Source organism: Apteryx rowi, unplaced genomic scaffold (genome assembly GCF_003343035.1).
Source record: "Apteryx rowi isolate R43461 unplaced genomic scaffold, aptRow1 scaffold_39, whole genome shotgun sequence".
Taxonomy (NCBI): Eukaryota; Metazoa; Chordata; class Aves; order Apterygiformes; family Apterygidae; genus Apteryx; species Apteryx rowi.
This window is the reverse complement of record NW_020450418.1, coordinates 2,311,279-2,337,449: the sequence shown is the minus strand read 5'-3', so window position 1 is coordinate 2,337,449 and position 26,171 is coordinate 2,311,279. Positions and strand designations below refer to the sequence as shown.

General features: G+C 41.6%; 2 protein-coding genes across 2 annotated transcripts; both read right to left on the bottom strand.

Moving 5' to 3' along the window:
• Nucleotides 1-1,115: 1,115 nt before the first annotated feature.
• INSL5 (insulin like 5) lies at nucleotides 1,116-2,963 on the bottom strand. Its single transcript, XM_026074576.1, has 2 exons — nucleotides 2,171-2,963; nucleotides 1,116-1,499 (listed from the first exon to the last, which is right to left on the bottom strand). Exons 1-2 carry the CDS (start codon nucleotides 2,436-2,438, stop codon nucleotides 1,258-1,260), a joined length of 510 nt encoding a protein of 169 aa, XP_025930361.1. The 5' UTR covers nucleotides 2,439-2,963; the 3' UTR covers nucleotides 1,116-1,257.
• WDR78 (WD repeat domain 78) lies at nucleotides 2,956-25,770 on the bottom strand (the record flags this gene model as incomplete). The annotated part of the gene is made up of 17 exons (XM_026074574.1): nucleotides 2,956-3,320; nucleotides 5,102-5,176; nucleotides 7,026-7,179; nucleotides 8,005-8,231; nucleotides 8,912-9,010; nucleotides 10,399-10,520; nucleotides 10,727-10,884; nucleotides 11,980-12,131; nucleotides 13,916-14,002; nucleotides 15,408-15,664; nucleotides 16,957-17,151; nucleotides 17,630-17,788; nucleotides 19,010-19,149; nucleotides 20,641-20,797; nucleotides 21,022-21,131; nucleotides 23,225-23,418; nucleotides 25,531-25,770. Coding segments are annotated over 16 exons (2,496 nt in total), but the record flags the coding sequence as incomplete, so codon positions are not given.
• Nucleotides 25,771-26,171: the final 401 nt, after the last annotated feature.

The following is a 26,171-nucleotide window of genomic DNA, read 5'->3' as shown; positions in this document are numbered from 1 at the left end:
AAATATTTGTGGATGAAGATACACAAGTCTATTTTTAAGATTTCMGTTGGCTGAGTTAACGGCTGGCCTTTTTCGCCTAAACGTGCAATGAAATATATTATCCCCGTAGCCCGCGGCGGCCTAGGAGCTGCTCGGGCCGGGACGCGCCTCGGCCGCTCGCCCGCCGGCCCCGGAAAGCCGCGCGCGGGGCGACGGCTCGTCGCGTCCGGGCCGGCGCGGCAAAGCTTGTCTTTGACCACTGGTAACCTGAATGTGTTGTATTGACTTGTTGAAGATGATAATCATGAAACAACATATTTTAAATGTTAACTTGCCTTATAGAGTAGGAGACGAGTATGTGGATATCATTTTTGTAAATAACGTTTTTTATAAATGTCTTTCCTCCATTTGCCCCCTCCCAGTCACCCATTTCGCAAAAATCTTGAATATGCAATTATTTAACGTGCATAACACTGCAACAAATAAATCCCCTCTTCAGAGCAAAGTTTATTAATTCCATCCATAAGAACCACATTAAATGCCCCGTTAAGTTGTAATTTAAATGTGTTTTTTTTTTTTTCCCCTTGAAATTAAAGGAAAACCTGAAAATACAGTTCCCTGTGCATCAGTTTTGCTTCCCCGGGCGGCAGGGGCTGCGCCGGGGGGATCGGGGGCTCCGGGTCAGGCTGCTCGCGCCGGGCTCGCGGGCGGCCCGCGGTGGAGGACGAGCCGCGGCGGAGCCCTCGGGCGAAGCAGCCGCCCAGCAAACCCGTCGCGGCCCCCGGCTGCCCGTTTCGGGGGGCTGCCCGGGGGCCACGGCTGCCTGCCCTGCCTTGGCTTGGCGGTGACACCACAGAGAGACGTTTGCCACCCGCATTTCGCTGCTGACACCTCGGTGCAAAGAAATCCGCCGTTGTGTTTTCATAAGCAAGAAAACGCATGTACGGTAAATTGCTCATTTTATTACACTTTTTATATGCAAAGCTGAAACTAGAGCACTAATTAGACGCGGAGGAAACGTTTGTACACACAGTTACAGATTTACCCCGAAACACTGTAAATGCTTTGTCAAACGCAATCAAACCAGCCCGAACCGTCACTGCAGCCGTTTGCTGGTTTGCCCTAAAACATTTAAATTTAGCCTTTAATCCTCAGCGCACTCCAAAGAACAAAGCTACGGTGGAAGAACCACGACCAGAACAACTGTGTTTTACACCCTCGCTAGCTGAAGGCGTTAAAGCTGCGGACYGGGCGCCGTTACAGCGCGCGCGCCCCGTCTCAGCACAGCGAGCTGATGTCTCTCTCGCTGCAGCCGACGCTGCAGCAGGACGTGGTGAGCAGCTTGGCGGCTTCGCGCTTCTCCAGCACGGACATTTTCCCGGCGCCTTGCAAGCCGCCTTCGGCCTCYGACTCGGCGCTCGGGATGGCGTCGCTGCCGATCGCCAGCTGCGGGTCGCCGTGGCCCGGGGGGTCGGCGTAAGCGGTGCTCTCGTGCGAGAAAGGCAGGGGGTTTTCGCTCTCTGTTGCACAAAAATGAGAAAGGAGACACAAATCAGGGGCCGCGGGGCGGTGAGGCGATTTCGCACGTCGGTCTTTGCTGGAAGGGAAGAGCAGCCTGCAGGCGTTGCCCCTGCGCCTGCTGCGGGCGGCGGAGGAGCGGCGGCTCGCTGCCTCCTTTCGCCCTTCGCGGAGAGACCGCTCTCCCGTCCCCCCGCCGCGTTTGTCCGCTTTTTCCTAGCAAACGCTTTTTGGCAGCGAACGGTTGAATTTTCTGACTCTATCTAAAAACGTGCTAATAAATACAATGGCATGTTGGGTAGATACTYACATTGCAGCATATATATTTGGCATACTGTGTTTATAAATATATTAGGTTTAGTAAAGGTTCTGGTCGCACAGAGGTTTGTGGTGATAACCTTGGGCTTAACTCATAGTTCCTCAGCTTGACTTAGAAAATCCTGGTCTAAATCTTTTTCACTTAGCAAAATAGCAGGCTACGCCAACCAAAGCGAGCCGCAAGGGACCAAAAGCCGTGGCACCGGCTGCCCGCCCGCGGGCAGAGCCGGCGCCGGAGACGCCGCTCCGCGGAAGGGCGCCAGGAGGCAGGCACAGTGATGCCGCCGGCCGCTTCCCCCGCGCCGGGGCTGTCCCCAGCAGGACGCGGAGCCGCCCGGCGCCCCGGAGCACTCACCGAGGAGGAAGGCGTAGTCGGCCGCGTGCCGCTTCCAGCGGGAGCCGCCGCACGTGAAGACGATGGCTCGGACGAAGTCCCGGCCGCAGAGCTTCACGGGGTTGCCTTCGCCAGCCGCTTTTGCGTGCGCCGCGGCCAGGAGGGAGGCGAGCGCCAGCGCCAGCACCTCGGGCCTCATGCTGCAGACGCGGTGCTCCCAGGCTCGCGGGCGGAGGGAAGGAGGAACCTGCGAGGCCGCGCTCGGAGCATCCCGCTGAAATCCTCCCATTTATAGAGCGGGTCCCCTCGCTCCGCTGCCTAATGGCTCCTTCTGATGACGACTTAATGTTTGCCAAAAACACGGTAAGCATTTGTTCCACGTGATGTTTTACGCACTCTGGGGTTTGCACTTGGGTTTGGGCCAGTTATTAAGGATGTCTTAAGACTATATAACTGCTTTACAATAGGAATGCGCATAGTAGTATACCGCGTTTACAGGGCAGGGGCATAGATGAGCGCTGCTAATGTGTATGTTCTGCGGAAAYGAGAACGTTTATTAGCGTTTATTACGCCTTTCACGGGTAATGGGTTTCACCTCCGCGCGCCGCCCGCACAGCTGGGCGACCGCAGCCCGCTGCCCAGCTGTGCCCGTCACCCCGCTTCCAGCAGCACCAGGCCTCCTCCCTTTAGTGATCCCCAGGCAAAAGGGAGCTAACGGCCCCCAGCTGCACCCTCAGGCTCTTGGTGAGCCGGGCCAGGCCCCCGGCGGGCACGGGGGTAGCTGAGCACAGGAAAATCAGGTACTGGGTGTGTGTGGGGGGGTCACGAATGTCCTTTTTATAAGCGTCCTTATACATATGTCCGCGTAGGCAAGTGGAGATGCGCTGACTGCCGGTGCAGAGAGGTGGGATGAAAGCTGGCGTTGGGAAAGCCGGAGGGAAACGGCTCTGACAAAGYGCGGAATAGCCGCGCAGGACGTTAGCCTCACCATCGTTCTGCTTTCGACGTTACCTGAGAAACAAGCGGATTCGCGAAAGCAGAGTGAAGCAGCTCTGAATCCGCTTTCTCCGCGCTTGGGGAAGAGAGGTTAAAACAGATCTGTTTGTTACACTGCCCTGCGCAGTCCCTCCCCGTCGTTCTGAATGTTGTAGCTGGCAGTAGCTGTAGGCTTCTATTAAAAAAAAAAAAAAAGGCAATAAAATGCCCTAATGAGAGGATTGGGCAATTGTAAGGTCAGAAATTCCCTGTTTAAGAACAAAGCGGGTGAGGAACTTTGGAGAGCTTTAGCACTTCCTAGCACCACAAGTTTTATCCAGCACCACGACATTTCGGTTTAAGTAGTTTACACTGCGTGCAGGATGAATTACCGTGTGTTATAGCCGTGACAGATGATAGCTCATTTTTTCACCAGTGGCACCTGTAAGTAAATAGTCATGACCACTGACGAAAAATACACAGTGTATTTTGGTCAGATTKGTAATAATGATTAACACATGATTCACCTTAATGGATGTCTTCTTTTTGAAATGCACAAGGATTCATTTTATATCAAGTGTGAGCTTGCATTTTCATTGTAAAATGTGCAGGATGCAGAAGGAAGTGAATGTTAATGCATCACTAAATGATCTTTAACTTTGGTGATGTGTTTAAATGTTGGACATTTATTGTTACGCTAATGAGAGAGTCTAAATGTTCTGTATCTATAAAATATATGTCCCACTACATAATGCTTTCAAGAGCAGACAGCTATTGCATTCATCAGTTGACAGGCAGAGCGCTTTACTGCCAGGCTTTTGTATCACTTCGTTCCTGTGACTAGGGGGATCTCTTCTGTGCTGGTCAGATTACAGGCTAAAACTTAGAGCGTATTATTAATTAGTCATCTGCAGAGATGCTCCATATTCTCTGTGAGCAGCTGAGCTCTGAAAATCCTCTAAGACATCACAGTCCAGCTGGTGGCCCCCTGGATGCTTCTGATTCTTTTGACTTTCCCCCAGAAAGACAAGGAAAAGCTGCCTAAGCAGCTGAACGCTGCCTCCATGCCTGCTTCCAGCCAGCCAGAAGGACCTGAAGACTGTTCCCAAACGCTCCTGCTCTACGGCAGCAGTAACGGTGCTAAAGGCACCCTGACTTCCTGGCTCAGGCAATAGCTCTCCTACTTCCTCATCTTTCCGCACCAACAACTCGGCTCTCCAGCCACTGGGGTGGGGGGAAGCTGATGCAATGTAAAAAGTCAGAGCTTTCAGAGCTGCAAACGTCAGTCCTTGCGCCAGGACCACACAGTTATCTCATGTAAGGACTTTCTGGAAAAGTGTCAGCATGGAATAGAGTGAATTTAAGCTGCAATTTTACATGAGTCAAATCTGTCATGGGTTGAAAAAGTTGGTCTGTACTTCTGCCTGCTATGGGGTGGCCTGCAGCTTGCAGGAGCACCTAATGCCATTCAAAGCTCAGCTTCCAACCTCAGTTGCGTTTTCTGAGATGGTAGACAAGTAAGGAAAAGTCCATTCACTTATATGATTTCGCATGGATAAAGACAATCAACTACTTCTGACAACGACTTCAGGCTATATTCTAGCTCCTGATAGAGTAGCTTAGACAGGAGGGGATTTTTGCCATTTTGGCTTTTTGAGTAAGTCAAGGTTAACCCAAGGAGAAAAGACTTTAATGGACATCTTTCTATCACCATCTTTGTATTGTAGGGAAGGCCCTTTGTACAGTAATATAACAGATTGCTCATCTAATGAGGGGGGCTTCCAGGGGAAAAGTTAGTGCATTTGAAAGGGATTTCTAACCAGTATGGCTTCAAAGATGAATTTTAATGATTGTAAAACAATAAATGGTTTATGATAATACTACAAGAAAGCTGKTTTTTTTCCCCTGATGCATAATTAAATGATGGATTTGGGAATTTGTGGACACAAGATGACATTTGTCTTTCTTGCTGTTTACCAACTAAGAAGTAGTATCATTTAGCTACTGTTAAGTAGCTAGAGCAGAACCAATTATATCCTGTAAGGCATCAACCTGTAAAAGAGAAAACAAGGCTGTATTGCAGAGTAATTGCAGTATAAGAAATGAAGTGATTCAAAATTCCTATTTACAAATTGATAACAGAATTGTTTATGTAACGAGCATCCAGAAAGCAGGCTAAGGTAGTTTGCATTGTGTTAGCTGATTCTTTTTTTGAACTTCTGTTAAAACCATGGYTATTTCTATCGGTGCGCCTTAGAAAATAACACTTCTTGGCAGGCCTGTCTGGATTGCATTTGTAACATCACACTTAGGGCCCAAACATATATCTTATTTATAAAGGAAATTCGTTTTCAAGCTGATATGTTTATGGTGGCTGTGCTTAAAAGTGATTGCTCCTGTGATTAAAAGTAATAATGTCCCTTTAGCATTAGTTGCAGCATGGACCTTATTGTGCTGGGCTTTATACATACCTAAGGTTAGAAAGACCCTTCTGTTATCAGAAAAGGTCACGAAAGAAATTGATGAAGCATGTTGGAAAGCAGGGCTCCCTCTTGAACTTTGTGGCTCGATGACTAATTATGTCACGTGTTCAAAGCCTGTGATATTAAGCACTGATATTTTTAGTCCTGTTCTGGTGACTTAACCAGAAAATTACTCTCTACTCTTATCGACTGAAGAACTTTTTATGTCCAGAGAACTTGGGCTGTCTTGCGGTAATTCGTAGAAAAAAATACTAATTTTATTTTGTAAGTCTAACAACACTTAGCAAATGAGGCTGTGAACCAGGATTTTTCCAAATGCAACACTGATAATTGCGAATTGCTAATGCTAAATTCTCTAAGGAAAAAGGAGAGATTAACATTAGCATTTTCTTCTTCCCCAAACTAAGTTTAGCGTTTTGCACCATGGAATTCAAAAGTGACTTTAAAAAGTACCAATCCCATTTTACAAATTGGGAACCTAAGTCCAATGAGCCAAAGTTACCTGCTGAAAGTTTAATGGACAAAGGGAGAGCTGAGTTGATTAGGTGGCACAGGTCAGGGCTCCCAGCCACAGGCAGATCCTGGAGGGATCCACCTGGTTTGGGAATACCCAGGAGGAGACCAGAATTCTGTACGATGGACCAGACAAGGAGGGCCCAGTGGAGCTTTGCTATAAATGAGCATTGATCTAGGCTTGCCATCAATTGGTAGGAACAAAAGTGAACACAAGGGATTCACAGTTGACTCCAGTCAGCTTTTACACTGCTGCTGACACAGAAGCCATATRACTGTATGACAGGAAAGGAACTTAGTTGTAATACAAGGAAACTGGAGAGAGAGATGACGTTTGGGACAGAAAAGCCCTCGCTAGAACAAATAGTGGCTTCTACAAGAGTGAATGCAGAGCCAGAGGGCTGGTGGGTTTGCTGATGACAGAGAGGAGGTGAGACTATCTTGTTCACGGCCAGGAGAGGGCATGTCATTCCTGCCTCGTCAGCAGGGAACGGCATTTGCCAGATACGCAGTTACCTGCAGTCTGTGCTGAGATGAGGCTCCACCTTCCCGCCCTTACCCTGAGTGTCCCTTCCAAGTCCGGCTGTGGGGGACCTCTGGATTATGAATGAATGCTGAACCTTTTTAAAAGCACATTTCTAGCAGTGGATTTGAAATCAAGTGAAATCTTAAGTTTGAAGTTCACCTTACCCATTCCTTCTGGTTCATGAAGTTTCTAGCAGTGAGGTGTGGAACCACCTCAGTTCTTAATCCAGTCATGGAATTGTATGTAATTCCACCTATGGCACTATTTACTACCTAACTCTTCAACTAGATTCTTTAACAGACACCCTCTTCTGAAGAGAGAAGAACCAGAGAAACGTGTAGGCCTCTAAGGACCAACACCTTTTCCGTGTGAGTCTTACCTTATTACTGTTGGAAACGTTCAGATTCTGCAGCTCRAACACACTGACTTGCCCTTCGCTGTCTCCTATCAGAAGGCAGTCTGTGTTCTTAGCAAAAAGGACGGATGTGAATTTCACTTCGGGGTTGGCAGACCTAGTGATCAAGGGGTCCAAGCTGCAACCAATAAAGCCATACATTAATGACAGCATAGAGGTAAAATCGTGTTTGCCTGCAGTGCTATCGCATACAAAATTCTAGCAGTAGTGCAGTCCTGACGAATGTTGTATGTTTTACTTTCTATGTTCTAGGTTAATTTAAAAGCTAAGAAGTGAGGCAGTGTTTTGTTTGTTCTCTAACGAAACAAGAATCCCAGCCATTATTAACGAAGATATTTTGGTTACCTAAAATCCGTCCTATTGCCTAGTATCTGGGGGTGAAAGGGGTGTTAATATTTTTATAATAGGAATAATTCGGTTTTTGCTACTACAGGCGTCAGTGGGCCTCCTGCTTCACTGCTTTCTTCATGCTGACATTGATACTAAGCAGCACAGACTAGCAGTACAAGGCCACAGATTAACTAAACTGCACATGAGAGATTTACACCTACTTTACAATAGCGTGAAAATGTAGGCGGTATCTGAACTTCCAACAATCTCTCTCATCTTTACAAAAGGTCCAAAATAGCTCAGTTCTGTTATTTTTCTTTTTAACAATGGAAGTGGTAGAATCTATGATTACTGCAGTAGAAAATCAGTTTTACCCCTTATCTATTCCATTAGGCATCCCACTCCTTGTCTTAAAATCACAATTCTCCAACAACTACCATCTGTTGTTAAAAAGTGAGTGTTTTAAAATGCAATCCTTCTTTCAATAGCTAAGCAAGCAGATGATACAGAACTGTAACTATCTGATAACAATACTGATTAAACAATAATGTTTAACCTCTGTGCTATTCCATCTACCATTTCACATTCTTCTTCAAGAAAAGTAATTACTTACGTGCTGATGCTAAGATCCCAGATTTCTGCTCTGTTTTCATTCACTGCTACAAATATAAAGACTGATTTTGGAGACCACACAATGTCATGAACAACAGCAGTGGTGGAACTGAATGTTAAAAGGGGCTTCTGCGAATCCTGGTGCCATAAAATAATGCTCCAGTCTGCAGAGCAGCTTAAAAACATGTCAGTGCTGAATGGATTCCAAGCGATTTTGTACACGGGACCCTTGGCGTTTGGGAAGAAGCAAAAAAGAACCTCGTGTTATTCTAGAGCTACAGCCTCACAGTATGGTTTTCAATAGTCCTCTATTCCCACAGACTTTTCATGGAAATCCCTGACTTTTCTGACCTTTAGTAGAGAAACTAGCACTGTTTTATATATACCCATAGGAAACTAGGATGCAGCAAATGTGATAAGACAGCAGAGATCATAAAAATAAAAAAATTTAGCTAATTCCATGCCTTCACAAGCTGTTAGGAGAAGCTGATGCCCATAGGGCAGCTTCTTGGATGAAGCAAAGACCTGCAAAAAGGCAGTTTGTTAAAGCTCTGCCATCTTTCTTTCAGAGGTGATACCATTTAACTGCAGTCTCCAGGACAATCAGATTACTTATAGTTCTCTTTAAGTAAAGCCAGAACTAAACCTTTAAAACAGTTTATAGTACAAGCTTTAATAAATTCTTTAAAAACATTCCTTGTAGAAGTAATGTAGAAAGTAATTGTAGAAAGTAATCCCATAAGAGTGTAATGCTTTATCTGATGAGAATTCTTTCGTAATGTTAGAAGAGTTTTGGTTTCTTTTGTTGCAGGTGTTTGTTTAGTAAATATAAGCAAAGAAACAATTAAACTGGCCAACTTACCTGAATATTGTTTTTGCTGTTGTTACTTTTTCTAGGTATCACTCACCTTATGTCCTCTGTACGTTTCTAGAAACTGCTCATTGTAGGAACAAGAACATTTGTGAATAAGACCCTCTTCTGTTCCAGCAAGATAGAGATTAGTATCCTGAAATAAAGGTAAAAGTAACCTAGACTGGATTATCCTACATACCATTTATCCAAAAATATTTAAAGAACTGGATGAACTTGGGCTGTGACAGTTCTCTGAAGAATCAGGGTGGAGTTGCTAGGATGTTGTGTGTTTGGCTGCCTGCATGTGTGCTACACAGATGCATGTGCAGTGGATCCAGTGGTGCCAGAACGTATCAGAGTTACTATGTGTGTTCTCCATCTGTGCAGAACATAGGCTGTGATTTTTGACTCCGGAAAACCTTGGACTTTCTGTGAAGGCTCTGCAGAGTTGCTCCATGCACACAGAGCCAAGTGTTCAGGATTTGTAGATGCCAGTGATCCACATGGACAAATGCATGAATCCTTCAAATGCTCTGTGGACAAAAATTTCAGCTGGATAAAGAGGAGAAGCCCAGACATTAGAGTCCTGGACTCAGGAGATGCTGAACACAAATTCTCACAGATTTGACTGCCATACCCAGCAAAGCTACCATAAGATTTGGGCCAAAGCAAATGTGAGTAACATGGCTGAAATTATGATACAGTTTTACACATACAGGGATTACTTGCTTGGTTTACAGTATTTTTGATAATACTGTTATTGCTAATGTTATCAGAAGCGGTCTGCATGTCCTGATGGAGACCCCTGAGCAAGAGGTGTTGAAATTGTCTTTGTAGAACTAAAGACTTTTCCTTTGGCAACAGTGCTTGTTTTGGCCATAGAGCACATGTGCATAACAGATATGTAGGCAGGAATATTATGGTATGGGATAACTGATCAGGTGAAAGGCTCGATTCATTTCTTTAGTGATATAAACCAACCTGCAGTCAAAACAGCTAAGTGTACAGCATAGCATATTCACCTGACCGTGGAGTTTGCATTCTCACACTTAGACTTCTCCAAGGTATGAGGGCTTCCAATCTGTTCTCCCAGTTACAGCAGCTCTTGGTCTAGTTTGTGTCTCCAGAGTCCAGATAGCACAAAAATAAATTTTCCCCTTTCAACCTTGTTTCTAAGCTTGGTTTTGCTGAAATGGAACTTTGCATCACACTCTCTGATATTTGCCTCTCAATATAAACACTAAACATGTACAGATCCTAACCATACCTGTCACAGATATCTGTGGTGTCTCTCTAGATTGTTACATGCTTTATTTTTGCCTGACAGTCTTAGCTGGATATCTAACATTAGCTAAGAAGCAATTTGTCTTGGAACTGAAGACACTTTAAATACCAGTGCCAAATCCCAGGCTGGTGCATGTTAAAGTAACTCCATCTGAAGATCTGACATCTACTGCATAGTTTTGTTGGGTAAAACATAGTTTTGTTGGGTAAAAAAAACAGCTGGTAAAACTTTAGCCAGGATGGGCTTTCTAAGCCTACCTTTGGATAGAAGTCAAAGCACATTCCAGGTGCCTGTCGAGATATCAGAGCTTCACTTTTCCTTTCTTTCTCACCTGTTAATTTTTTCTTCTCGCTTTCTGTTCGCTTTATTTTCATCAGATCTGTGCAAAAGGCAAGAGTTCTTGTCAAGCAGATATGGCATATGTCAGCAGAGCATAATTCCATGCTTCTTTGGAATGCTCAACAGCTCTTAAATGTTTTGCTTATGATAACCAGTATATAACAGAGTGTCACCTAAATTAAAACGAGGCAATTGCAGTTCCAGGCATTATCTCTGTGCAGAAAAGCAGCAGGGGAAAGCACTTACCAGAGCAACCCAGTCCTTTCCGTATAAACCACTTGGTTATTCGGCCATCTGCTGAGATAGAGATTAATATCTCTCCTTTGTCATCTCCTGTTGTGCCTCTGTCCTGTTCTACCCACTTCAGTTGCCATACAGGACCTATATGTTTATCTGAAGAGTCACTGGGACAAAAAATGATCATGATAAACCATATATTAACAAAGACAAGACAACCTATTTAAATCTTAAATAACCTTCCACTTTGTAATGAACATCAAGCTCTATGACAGAAGTGTTATTTCGCTTTTCTTAAATACAAATTTTTCCTGGAACAAAAAGCCAATATTTGGATTTAATTTTTTTTTTTGTGTGTGTGTCAAACCTATTTGATATTTTATTCCAGGGCTCTGTTTAAAGGGCTGACATACCTTTCATTGATACCTGAATCATGAARTCAATCTGCACCTTGTAGGTGTCCTAGACCTGGGAAGCTGCTTTCAAGGCAAATGTCTCCCTGATTATCCCTTCTCTTTCATTTTCTTCATAGTTCCTGCTTATCCCTCACTTATTTATCCTGACATTCCATGTCTCTCTCCATTTTTGGCAAATGGAATCAGTGAAAAAACACCCAAAGCCACCACTAGTCTCCAAAAAGGAGTTGTTATTTGGAACAACATTGTTCTGGTTAGTTAGTACATGAAGTATCAAATGATACAGGGTTGTAACTTACTGGTGACATTCTTTCTTAAAAAGTCAAACAAATGAATGTTACGCTCTGACCTTTCCAGTGCAGAAACTCCCTTTCTATGCACAGCAACAGCACAGAGGGTTTCACACCCCAAATAACGACCACTGGTGTTAAAGTAATGTAACTTTATCAGCAGAAATAAAAATAGGGAGTCATGACAGCATACAGGGAGAATGGCGGTGTCTAAGTACTTGGCTGTATCAGTGTAAATAGGTGTACGGGAAAAATCTGGTCAGTCCACTCTGTCCCCTTCTGGGCATTTATGCGTTATCGTAAATTTTTGTGTCTCCAAATTCTGCTCCAGAAACTTCTAATATTTGAGAGTATTGAGTATTTGTGTAGGCATTTCCAGTCAGAACTGGAAGATCCTGACAGAAGTTGGGAATAAATTATGTAACATCTCTGAGCATTCACAAGATTTATTTATCAAGAGTGCCAGTACTCGCACACCAAATAACAAATCAAATATCCACAACGGAGAAGCTAAGACGTGACCAAGGCAGAGGGAGACTGGAAAGCATGGCCTTACCTGCTGTCTAAGAGTGCGGTGTTATTACGGCTCTGTACGTTATAGATTGCGACAACACCATTGTACATTCCAACCGCTAAAAGATTAGGGCTTGCCATAGAAAAATCCAAAGCAGTTACACCGTGTTCACACTGGAAAACACGCTCTGGCCACTGACCAGAAGAAAAATACAAGAACATTTTAAGTTAGTTTCTTAATTTACCTCAATCTTCTGAGCACTGATATACTAAATTGCCAGGCTATGCTGGAAAATTCAAGTCCTGATGACCATAATCTCTGCTTCCAGATAGAAATTAAGGACTATATTCTAACCGGTTCAGTTTACTACTGCTTGCTGCAATTGTTACAATTAGGAATAACAAAGACTATGCAGAAATATGACACTGTAAAATACATTGGATGGGCCTACCCCAAACCCAAAACCTAAAAAAGCAAGTTCCCCAAGATTCACCTATGTGAATACAGTGAGACTTTTTAAAAATATAATAAAAAACAAAATTTGGAATTTGGAAGATTTCTCCAATTTTTGTCCATCTATTTGAAGGTATCTATGTTTCTCTGTAATTTTAGGTAAGTGACTTTCTAATCATAGAAACTTAGCTGAGGATAAAATGAAATCTAAGATACCTTAGGTAATCTTTAAATCACTATCCTCACATAATTTCTCCACATAACTAAAGAACTGATTCTGCTCTGTTATAAGATTGAACTCAAAAAAAAGTCACTGCACTGAGCTCTTGAAATGGGAAACATTAAAGTATTAGGTAGAAAATAACTGTATTTCAGTGCGCCTGCCAAGTCTTGTTTCTTAGTGTTAGGCACTGAGGACTACAGTGACATCGGGAAATCACAGGAGTCTTGATTGTTCTAGACGTGACTGAGATGTCAAACCTTCGTATGACAGCCTCAAAAGTTAGCGATTTGATGCTGCAGTATTTAAGTTAGTCTAATGCACAATTTTGGTTGCATGGAGTTTGTAGAACAGATCAAAGTTGTTTAATTTGACTGCAATCGGATGATTTTCACTATGTCTTCATAACTGAGATTTCCAAGATATTTTTAAAAAATGGCAAGTTTTAAAAGAAATTCTGCAAGGATCATTTTTCAGGAGGACATGTAAAAATGTAAATGTTATATCTATGAAACCTGCTGGTTTTTGACGGTATTAGGAAAATTTACATTAGATAATTTAATTTAGTTTTATGTTTACTTTTTTCCTTCAGCCTAACATAGAACTTTATTGTAGAACAGAAAATAGATTGGAAAGGAGAAACCTTGAATTTAAAATACAGATAATCTCTGTAATCAGAGGTTGGAAGTATTGAAGAGATTGACTATAGGTTTTGAAAACCAAAAGGTAAACGGATTTATTTTCACATTTGCTGTGCTCAAGACTTTTCCAGTCTAAAAAAATCTTTTCAGAAAGATCTACACACCTAGATCTACACACAATAATAACTAAATTGATTTACAGTCTTGGTTAGCTCACTCTAGGGACTAGAAATGGGATACGGAGATTTGCATTCTTAAGTTGTATAAACTGGTATAAACTGATATTACCTGACAGTTGTAACCACCTGTTAGCTGTTTGGTGACCTATGTGAAATGAATTCAGTTCCTGTGAGCAGATGTCCATGTTACAAAACCACCAGCACCATCAGCACCGCTGGCAGTACCAGTCGAGAGGAGGGACAGGCACAGAAACAAAATCGCTTCCTATCAGCACTTTCTTTGGTCAAGACTTAAGCACTTTGCTAGCCACTGCAGTCAAAATCAATCTTCCAGAAATGTGTAGTTGGGGCTAGCAAATTAATAACCTTACYGGTTAAGTCTTGCTTTTTGAAACAGGAACAGGGAATTAAATAAGGCAGAAACAGTACAGCAGAAATATAAACTGAAGAAAGAAAACAAACTACTTTCTTGCTGCTTCTGTTACCATGGGGTTCTTCAGTGACCAACAGCAAACCAAGCCGTTCTTCTGTTCTTTAAAATCAAACTCTCCATAACCAACAGCCAAAAGATCCTACAAGCACAGATTAACAGATATATCTCAGTTCCACTTGAAATTCAGTCTTAGATTTTTAAAAGGCAACTTTCTACTAACAGTGACTCAGAGTGCAAAACTTACATAAATAATGCTCATATCATATGCAAGCAGAACGACACAAAAGAAGAACAGACTTTATGCTCCCCAGATTATATGGTTCTCCAATTAATGCAGCCTCCTCGTCACTAAGAGTAGAGCTGGTTCAACTAAAAGCACATTTGTAGTCACTATCAATTTTGGGGGGGAAAAAACCCTCCCCTGCCTCAAAAAGCTTATTATAAAAATATGTCCCTCTACAGAGAGGAGTATACACTGTTCTATAGGCAGATTTTAATGTGCGATATTTAATAGAATATGTAATGCTTTTTCTATTCTTCTCTCTGAACGTTAGCTATAGAAGGAGCTTCAATGACCACTTCAGCCACTTAACTTTTAGCTCTCTGCTGTGGGATACAATGAATTCCATTCTTGCTATCCATAAGGAAAAAGTAGCACACAGCAGCAAGGACCTTAGTCTTCAACTCTTTTTATTTTTTCCCCCCTAAAACAAAACAACYCGTTTGTGAAACTAGCTCTTTAAAAGTAGATACTTGTTTGCCCTATAATTCTAGGACTGAAGTCTATAAATGTGGCCAGCTTGATAGCATCTGGGATCTGGTGTACTAACCTTATGAAATGGTCTTTATTGTCTCTCTTTTTTCTCCCTTGGGGCAATCTTACTGGTTTTATATTTCTCGTTCTCTGTTGTTTTTATGTGCCTTCCATGCATTATTTTTGTGGTCACCATAAGAGAGCTCTGTTGAAGAACTGAGCTTTACATTACTCTGAAAGTTGAGATGTCTGAGTCATCTCACCTCCACTGAAACTGAATTAAGTAAACTCGGGCCAGCAGCTGGGAGAATTGTGCCTGCTATTATGCATCTTGTCCGTGATGAATGCAGCTTACTTGGGAGATTACTGTTAGAAGGAAAAAGGTGGTATCTAAACTATCTACTCTGTCAATGGTAATAAAGTTTAGTAGTAGGTGTTTAAATTTCAGTTCCCAATTCTATAACAAACCAAGTCTATTATCTTAATGTTATTGATGAGGTGACCAGCAATGGTAAAATTATGTATTCTGGACCAACTAAAGCTGTTGCGACAGATTTGTAGGAAGAGCCTAGCGCAGTTRTCCAGCGTGTAGAATAATGTAGCAATATTACTATATGGAAGGACAAAATACAGATAGTGGGATGCAAACCCAACCTGCCTGACTATAGGGATGAATCTGTCTCTTTGAGATCCCTCCCAGCAAAGTATATCAAAATCAGGACTTTGTTTACGCTGACAAGTACTTATATCATTTTATAAACAGCTTAGAAGAAGAGATTTGTTAACTCACTGGGTTTAGTTTGTTCCAAGCCATACTGCTCACGCTGCGGCCACTAGTTAGATCACATGTATATAACCACAGTCGTTCCAAACTGGGAGGTACAACTTCTTTTGGGGCTTTATTTAGATTTGGCAGAACTGAAGGGGCAATGACGATATCCTTCTGCTCTTCCTCATCCTGCTCTTCCTGCTCATGTTCTTCCTTTTCCTGGTCAGCTTCTTCCATGGCTGTTACTATATCACTAGTATTTGATGTAACAACAGGTTCTAAAATCCACAAACACGGTAGAATCTGAATAATAATAATTTCACTTATCTGTAACAGTAACTTACAATGGAAGAAAATAGAACGCTCCTTTTCTACTTTTCAGCAAATATTCTGCAGCAAAAAACTGAAGTGAAGATTCAAGAATTAAGACACCTTAACTTTCAAAACTATGATTAAAATGTTGACAGGAACATAGGAGATGGCTTGGTCAGGCTATAGTGTGCCAGTCCTGCTGCCAGATATTTAAAAAGTGGATTTAACTACTTAGCAACAAGCCATTATGAATCTGTGCCACCCTCCCCAACCCAGGAATGTTTCTTTCTAATCTCTTGTATTAAAAAAAATAGTTTAAATAGGGATTTTTTTTCAAGTTTGATGCCAACTTTTAAAGATCCACACTTAAATATCAGTGCTGTAACACCTTTGTTAAGTTACATGATTCCATAACATAAATAGCTCATTATTTGGCAAAATTAAGCATAGAGCATATTTTTAGACTGTTTGCTATGTGTTTTTTTTTATTCATCCCTTTAGTCTATGTAATGTCCAAAACATAAATTGATCTCAGATCACTGCTAACAAAATCAGAATATAAGAACTGCCATACGCCAGAACAAAAGTCCATCTAGCCAGTATTACACTTCAACTGTAGCTAGTGTAGAAGAGTGGGTGGAATATAAGACAGATTGATTACCTGCAAAACTGAAACTCTCTATGCCATGAAGAGGCACAATACAGTAAAAGCAGGGTAAAATTACTTCTTCACAGATATTTTTCATGCCTATACTGTATTAACTTGGAACTCCTATAAAAAGTTTAGCCCTTGGGTCCAGGTAGTACCTTCGACAGTCTGCAGTGAAGGCACTTTCTGTTAAACACTAATTATCTATCGGGCTAAAACTTCTGTTTACCATCAGATAGTCTGATTTTAAAAGCTCTGTGTTCCAATGCAAAAAATGATTGGAGAGACAGCAGAATTTATCTGTATCTTAACTGTCAGAGAACAAGTCTGATTAACATTTTGAATAAGTCTCAGTTTGCTGTGATAAGGGGATATGAGCCAGTGCAGACATCATTTATTCAATTCTCCCACCAAGTTCTGTAGGGATGTCAGTTTAAGTGATTATAAAACTGCAAAGTTTGTGTTTACATCTTGTAAATTCTCTTTCCTTTGTCTATTTCTTAAATGACTTGTTGTCTGTAAAGACACTCAATGAGCGACATATCTACATGACTTTCAATAGCATACAAAACCTTGTGCCAAAAATGGGATAGCTGATGACAAACAAACCTATAAGGACAGGAAGTTGTCGATAAGCTGCAAGTTTGGGTTGGAAGACATTCTCCATTAGAATCCTCTCCATGAAAAATAAATCCTGACGAAATTTTTCTGATTTTAATATAGCCTCTGAATGGTCTTCCTCCTCTTCATGGATTCTGGCAAGAACAGCACTTTCCAAATCCGTTATAGAAGAAGTTGTGCTATCTGACAACAGATAATTTTGGAAAAAGCAGGTTTAATATGGTAATACTTTGTATGCAGAAGTCAAAGGAGAAGAAAAAAAATCTTCTCTCCCTGCAAAAAGCATAGAAGAACCTAGCATCATCTGAATACCTGCAGTACTAAACTTTTTCTTGCCTTAATTTTGCTTTCTTTTATTGCCCACAGGCATGAGAAGTATGATGAAAGTCTTCTGGAATTTTTTGCAATCGGTTTTGCTTCTACTGTCCTAAGTAATTTAGCACGACAAACTTTGTCACTGACTAGTCACCCCTTTTAAGATCATTTACAAAGGCATTGTATAGAAAAGGTCTTGGCACAGATTTGTCCAAGATTTTTTAGCAAACTGCCTCTTTCAGGTGACATGTTTTTATTCATGCAGTTTTTTTCCATACAAGATAGTGATGTGCACAGTTTAGAAGGATGAAGACACTGCAAAAACGTAAACCTAGAAAAATGTTACCTCTGTCAGGAATTGTAGACGCAGTCTGATCATGCTCTATAGTTGTAAGAGATATGCTGCTGCTCAAAACTGTGGCTCTGCTACCTTCTGCTTCTGATGTAGGTTCTACTTCCAATGCATTAAAGGAATCATACAAGTCCCAGGAAGTGACCATCATCCCTAGAAATGGATTACACTAGATGCGGTAGTCTTTCATTTCTATAAGTTATTACGAAGAACTACAGGTGAGCAAAGTCTTACTTTCTGTACCACACACCAAACTGTTTGGCAGAAGGGCTTAGAAATTAACTGAGGGTTGGACAAGGCTGTAGCAACAGCTGTGGTGTGATGCAAGGCTGCATCGCAGTCTCCTGGGTGCGTGGCTTCCCTTCAGCGTGGCATCTCCCAGTAAAACAGTACTGTGTAACCAGACCTCTGCGTGCTCAACTGTTCAAGCACAGATTGGAACGAGCCCTGGTGGAGACTGAAGGCACACAAAAAGGGGAAGGTGTGTTTTCAAATCTCATTGATATCTCCAGCAGTTATCTGTGAACACTCATTTTACTTCTACTCTTTTTGATATACCTTCTTTTTTACATTCACTTTACATACACTAAATAAAACAAAGAAATAATGTTGGGAACAGCATTCCCCATAGCTTTTTTGGTCGCCTACACAAACAAAATGTGCGCAGTAATGCAAAGCTCTGAACACACATCCAAAACCTGGATATTCCTCTACAGGTTTTTTTTTAGAACATTGACATTGAATATTTTGTAAAACTGCATTATCTTGTGAGACTACCAAGATTTCTTGTTTTCACTAAGACTTTAAATGTCATAACAGAACTTCTCTTCCTTGCATGTTGGCAAACAGAAATGGAAACCAGTGTCACTGAAAAAGTTGGGGGGGGCGGGGAAGGGAACAGTGTCCTTTCATATTTCAAGAGCACACCTGATTATTGGGTAAAGTTCTGCCTCCTATGAAGCACTCTTCTTAGGCAGGCAGGACACAGCAGAGGACAACTCTTAGACAGGGTGATGACTCTTTTATTGCAATGGATACAGTGTACCAGCACTGATTTTCAAGTATTAGGAGGGGCAGAAAAGGCCATCACAAATCACACCAGCCTGCCTTAATTTGAAGCTCTAGAAACGAAAGTGGAAGTTGAGGAAATATCTTCCCCTGCTTAGATATGCAAGAAAGAAAAGATTTCTTTAGTCTTCTGAGGTCTCACAATCTAGCTGTATGTTAGCATTTTCCTAAATCAATATTTAATAAGCAAACTAAATGTAATAATAAACCTAGCTGCCAAGGGTACAACTGGCAAGGGCACTATGTAGTAAATGAGAGCCTGTTCTTATTAAATATCCATTTCTATGTAGTACTTGGAGAGTTTACCTTTATCTTCTGTGATAATTTTGTCACACTGCACTTCCTTGCTCTTTGGGGCTCCGTTAAGGGTTTGCATCATTCTTTCCACAAAGCGCTCGTTACCAAGTCTATTTTTGCAAATGTCAACATAAATCCTATTCCGCTCCCTTGGAAAAAAAAAATGTGTATGTTGGCTTTCTGAAAAACATTTGCTTTCAACTTCTCAATGTATTCAATCACAACCTGAACAGGAGAGGATACTCTCTAGTATAAGTTTACTGCTCTGTTTCTGTGTGTGCTTGTTGCCAGACTTTGTTTTAATCTACATATCATCTTTCAGCAGCTATTTCTGACCTTGTAAGGCTGTTCTAAAACAGAAATGGCCTGTAGAGATGGGCCTCAGCAAAAATCCCTAATCCAGCTACCCTTGAATGTTGGTAGAATTCAGAGTAGAGTAGAGTAGAGTAGAGTAGAGTTCAGAAATAAGTAGCTCTTGTCACTTAGGAGTGAAATGTAGTACATCCAAGAGACAAAAATGAAACTGGTACACTTCTGTTTAGTCCAACCCTCAGATAAGTAGAAATGGTCAGTAGGAATTGCAAAACTTTTTCTACTATTTTGGTTTCAATATTCTAACAGGAGACTGGCTTTTACCCAGCCTTAATCCACGAACAGGTTGCTGACCTCAGAAAGAGTCACTGTCTGTTCCTATACGGTTCGCAACATGTGCTGTGTACACCAGCAAAGTCTGATTCATAGGATGCTCTTCCTCCTCCTTTTTCCCCAAAATCATACCACAGTGTGATTCACAGACGGGGTGGCTGGTGTCCTACCATAAACTTTGCATGTGCACCAAAAGAAAAAGCTCTTTTGTCTAAGTTGTTTAACTTCCCAAATGCAGCACACTGGATCCCAGGCTTTGGGGTTTACATCTACACAAGCTGTGTGACAAGTGTATCAGTCTGGCATCAGTCCTGGAGAGAACTTCTCTGCCCTCTGTCCCAGTCAGGTCCTGGGAGGAAGCCAAAAAAGCTATGTGTTCTAGGTTAACTCCCTGCCAAAGTTCCTGGCAGTCCAGGGAGGAGACTCTAAAGTGGAAACAAACTAGATGCAGCTAAGGTGGGGTACAATATTTTAAAAGGCAGGGTCACTTGTGGTGGGGTGAGGTTTCTTCTACCTACAACCACAGTAAAGAGCTTCAGAGGAAGCCAAGGGATGCCTAGCTTGTTTATATCTTTGTTTGAAATCATTGGCTATAAAACTACACATGACAATTAATACAGGGTTTTGCAATTACTTATTGTTTTCATTAAAATTAAATCATATTAAGAATTCATGTATACCATACTTCTCCATCTTCTCTTTYGCCCATTCTGTTTGTTCTCTTGTCACTGTCCCCCACTTTTGCTGTCTGCCTTAGTCTACCAGTCAAAAATGGTATGAATTTGACCAGCAAGATGAACTTCTAAGGAATTTAGCCCATCTTGTCAAAAAACAGAATTGAACCTAACATGGCTTTAGATGAAGGGGAAATGGCAAACTGTAGTAGTCAGAACACTGAACCTACGTGTGATTAGCTTTTTCAGGACTTTGTGATCAACAGAAACCAGGTATGCCAAGCATATTGCATGTATGGACACAGCTACAAATATACATACTGAACTTTTCCGGCATCTTCAGACTCAACAGACACCGTAACAGATGGCATATCGAATATCCAAATAGTTTCCGTCTCTGTAAGGTAAATATCCACTCTCCTATCCAAGTCTTCTTTTGTCAGTTGTTCTTTTATCTCCTCTCGCCTCACCTGCACATCTGACAAATTACATGAGGTTAACAAGTGAGAACTTTTCTGCTCTAACTCTAAAAGAAGAAAAATTAATTCTAAAAGTATTGTAATGATCAGGAGCCCAAACTTGTGAGGCACTGAGTTCCTTTGAAGTGCTGGGCATCTCACATCCACTGACTGCAGCGTCTCACAAATCACAGTGCTCCAAACAACAGTTTAAATCTGTAATTATACAGGGTATGTTCTTTACCGGTTATGCTAACATTTGTGTCTCGTTGAGAGCCAGGTTCTACTATGTCATCTGCTATGGACTCAGTTGTTGACGCATATGATTTAGAAATAGTGCTGCTTCCATATGACCTTCAATAACAAAGAAATAAACAGAAATCATATGTCAGAGTCCAGATGTCAGTTAGCAAAGCACTACAAAATTAGCAGTGTTGTTATCAGGATAAACCACATAATACTTTGTAGCAGCATGCACAGTGATGCTTATGTTGTAAAAGAAGTCATAGAAGGCTTTGGAAAGAAAATAATGAAATGGTTTGAAGAAGACTTAAAAAGGAAGATTTCTTCTGACAGCATTTTCCAAGGCGTTAAATAGCAGATAGAAAGAAACTGTCGAGCTCTTAGATTCATTCTTAGCACATAATAACATGAGATGTTGTTTGCCTGCTGTGTGATAGCACATACTGTTCTCAACCAGAATTAAGATCCTTTGGTGTTTTGCATGTGCTGGAATGTCTTTGAAATGCATAGGAAACTCATTTGAAGAGATTAGCTTGTTAAAAAAATAATTATGTTCATGGAAGGAATAGCTGTGATAATTAAAAGCAAAACTCAAAAATTATATACAGTTGGCTTTTTTAGCAGGTTTTCTCTTCCTCAAAAGTGAAGTGTGAGTGATTATAAATATACAAGAGGCATTTGAAAAGACATTTTTAAAGATTTTTTATTAAAAACTAAAGTAAAATCATTTCATTCTGTATTTTAAGTGAAGAGCTCTAGGCTCCAAAAATTATGCATTTATTTTTCAGGAGATACTTCTATCCTTTAAACAGTTATTTGTGTATATCTGCTCTGGCTTAGTATCCCTACCTCTAAAATTATCCCTCATGATAGCCACTCTAGGAAGCATAACAACAAAATTGCTCTCAAAGAACAACTTCCTTTGCTCAGAAATTATAATCACATTAACTTTGCCAAAGAAAAAGATAAATAATGCTTTTCTTTATATAATCTTTTTTTTCCCCAGTGCTGATTTTAGTAGTCCTTAGTCCCTTTGACTAAATAAATAGCACCTCCTCTCCATATAATTTGAATATGTACATACCATCTGATAAAGTGATGTGGTTTGTTACTTTTCATTTTAAACACAAATAGTTATTTACCTTCTTCTGCGTAACTTAACTGAATTTGTCAGCCAGAAGGTGAAATGTCTCAGATCTATCAACTTTGTTTATTCCCTATGTACTGAAGGTTTGGGGATAGTAAGTAGTGAACATACAATTTAGCAGGTTTAATTCAAAGTTTTTATATAAGAACATTTTTCAAATACGTGTATGCACACACACAGAGGTAACTGGTATAAATTAGTTTAAAAGGAAGAATTGTTATTATATTAACAATATTTTGATATCTGAATAAAAACAGTCAAGTTTTTAAAAAGGGTTGCCTATACTTAGTAAATATAACTAAAATAGACAAATAGTTTTAAAACAAATTTGTAACTTTTCTGTGAAAACAGACCTTTTGTCTCCAAAGCATTTTTACATAACCGTAGATAAGCAGATATTAATATATGCCAGTTTTTGAAAAGACATGCTTGGGGGAAGCAGAAAGTATCTGAGGTGGCTAGGAGTCTATTAAAGAGCTACAATTTCCCCTTCTTAGCTTTACAGTCTTGCTCGGACAACTGGAACACAACCTCCCCTACCTTTAAGATAGTGTTTTGTCACATATGTGTTTATTGGTTTTTATCATGACTCTACATGCAGGCTTAACCAGTACAAAACCTGCAGTCTGGATGTCCATATTTCTGAACTGTGATGTACTCATTACTGTCTCTAAAAATGGCCCATTCTGGAACACTTCATAGAAAAATTTTAGGAAGGAGAATTTGAGTAAAATTAGAAATGTCACGGCAGTGTGTGCAGCAGTCTGCTTTCACTTATCTGTATTGGAATTTCAGCAGGTAGTTCTGACCCAGAATCAGCCTTAGTCTCAAGTACTGACAGATTCCATTTATTCTATTTGTTAACATTCCTCAAATTTTAATTCACAATTATAGCCTAAACAGGTAAGTTTCTGTATTTTGGCAACAGCAACAGAGTAGAATTATTAGCTCTGTACAATTATTCCAGTTCGCAGCCCCTCTAAAGAGCAGAGGCATGGCCATTCCAGGCTAGGTACCCTGGGAGGCAGGATTTAGGAGACAGAGCATATCAGCTTACCTTGAGAACGGACCTACTAAACTAATATTCACACCTGATGTCTGTTGCATGGAAAAAGAAGACAGAAAACCAGATCCTGTGACCCCAGAGTAATCACTTGGTGCAAAGAGTTTGCCTTGTTTGGGTGCAACACTGCTGGGATCTGGCTGGAAGAGCGGACGGGGTGTCACATCCTTTCCTTCATCATCAAAAACCTGAAGAAATATTTAAATAATCATAATAGCTTCACTGAGTTCCGAAAACAGGTGACAGTGATGACACATGCAAAATTTTATCTTATTTGGAACAAGACCCCGATTCAGGCAGGATAGGGAGATATTCACCCTCCCTGGCAGAACAGATAGGTAACCCCTCTCGTGCAAATGAAGTCTAATGGACACCACTGACACGGGCGAGGGTGTTTGCATTCCCGCTTTCCCTTGAGAATTCAGCCTTGAGAAGCAGCTGTCACCTTTGCTTGGGATGTGTTTGGATCTCTCTCTATAGAAATGGCTGCAGAATATCCTGAGAAATTACATTCACCTAGCTATCTGAGGCACTTCTCCTTCTTGGTTAACCCTGTTGTCTTTTCAGGCTTGCTTATTCCATAACAACCACCAAGAGTGGCTTATTGGCTGCCACTATTCATATCAAATTAACAGTACAGCAAAAGCAACTTGAGAAACAATCGTGCAACTTTTTTATTATACTGCTCAAAATATCATTTTATTGTAAGAATGTATTCAGTATGGTCTCCAAACAGCACTCACATTACGTTATGGGAATCTCTTCTCTTTGTTGGGTAAAGACATACAAATGTTCCAGTCAACGTAACTCATGTAGATAGTTCTTAAATAATAAGTAGTTCTTCAATTAGGAGGAGAACTGTTATTCTAAATTGCTTACCTTCAAATCAATGCAGGCAAATATTTGAAAATGAATATTACACTGTTTGGCTATCCTGGTGCGTAACTATGTTCCTTCGTCACTAGTGGAAGGACTTTAGCGGAATGGTACACAAGAACACAGACTACATCTACACTGCTAAATAAAACAGACAGTTCTCTGGTCTTGAGGCCAAGTGTCCTGGCTCCTACTTTGTGTCTTGTCTAGGTGTCGTGATGCCCCGATGGCCCTAAATTAGAGTTATTATTTTGGTTGATTTGTTGTTTTTTTTTCAGTTCAAAGTGCCTAAAATAATGTGAGGGCTGTGTTGCAGCTCATAGCACAAACTGAATGTAATCCTACGTGTCTTGGGGTGTGATGTGAGGGCACCAAGAGGTTTTTAGGGGTGCAAAGCCTGCTAGGATGGTACCGGAGGATCGTATGGGCAATGGAAGGCTAACCACATACCCCCTTGAACATGTCACCCATTGGGAATGTGTAGTGTGTACTATCCCCCAAAACTGTGCTACTATTCCAGAGAATACTAACTGGCAAGGACCAAAGCAGTTGCAGAGCGTACTAACGGTCCATAATCCAGTGCATAAAATTACTCCCTGTTTCATTTGGCAGTAGAAATGCAACCACAGCATCCAACTGCAGTCCCTGTTCCCTTGGAGAATTCACTTCCGTGAGTTAGATGCATCTGCTCCCCAATGGAATGCTTAGGGCAGTTGAGGGGCTGCAGAAGAGAACCTGTGACACCCCACATGCCAAGCAGGAACCTAGAAACCTCAGCTAGCCAGAGAAGAACACCATCCTCATCATCAGGACTGCATCATACATTCGCTCTCTCTGGAGCTTATGTGTTGCACTCACTATTGCTGAGAGCTCTTCTCTCCAGCTTCACAACCCCGAAACCTCTTGTCAGTGGTAAGTGCCTAAACACCTTTTCCAAATGAGTGCCCGTCCCTTTATCTAACTCCAAAAGGAATTAATTTGCAGCCAGTGTTTAAAATGCTGGTTTTGTTAACTTATGTAGAATATACAGTTGACTGATACAGTTGACTTCCGGCAGTCTCTCAAGTCAGATCGGTGGAACATCCAACCCCTCATCCCAAGCAAATAGAAAAAAAAACACCCATAGAAAGTAAAAAAAAAATAGCAAAACCAAAGCAAAGCTTGTTAGTCTTTGTTTTTTATATCAGGGAGAAGTAATTATGCCTAACTGCTTTGTTTTTATTCTTGCAGATTGTTTTTACACATGGATCATCCTCATCTCAAAATGGACTCAGCTCTTGGATCACCTTCTTTCTCCACAGCCCTTCAACTTCAGACATGCCTTTCCTCTCCTCCTCCTTCCCCTGCTGCTTTCCTAACAACTTTTAAAACCAGCAATAACTCATATTCAAAACCTTTTAGTAATAGCRTGAGCGGCTTCTCACCTGTATGGCATGCTTGGTACCCAGGAGAGAGCCCTTGTCCACGGCTCTGCTATCGGAAGCTGTGAACTGGCTTCTCCGGCTCACTGTTCTGTATGAGTAGGTGCCACTTGTGGTGCTCCCTTGCCTTTGGCTACCAGAACTTGCTGTCGATCCTTTCCTTACACTGAGATCTGTCTTAGAAGTTCTGTTTCTATCGACAAAACACGACCAACAACATGACACACTCCCTGACTTCCATGAATGGTTTAAAGGTATGGTAATACGGAAATAAGGTTATTTCTTCGGAAGGATCTCCTTGTAGCTTCTCAGGAGGCTTCCTCAATGGGCAATATGAAGAGCACGGTGGACAAGGGTGGGGGAAATGGGTAAAATAAGTGTCGTTGGCGTTCRGGGGCTAAGCTAACGGAAATCAAGGGGGGAAGAGAGGGGATCCGCGACTCCCCATCCGCCAGCGATCCGGGCGACACGGGCACCGCCTGCAGGCCAAACCAGGCTCCCTCGCCCCACACGCTCCTGCCCCCCGGCAGCAAACGCCTGTACCCGCGGCTCCTTCCCCTCACGACGAGCCCTTCCTCGCCGCGCTCCGAGCTGCGGGTGGCCAGGCCGCCCCGTTACCCGCCGCGGGCACGGCGTGGCGCGCC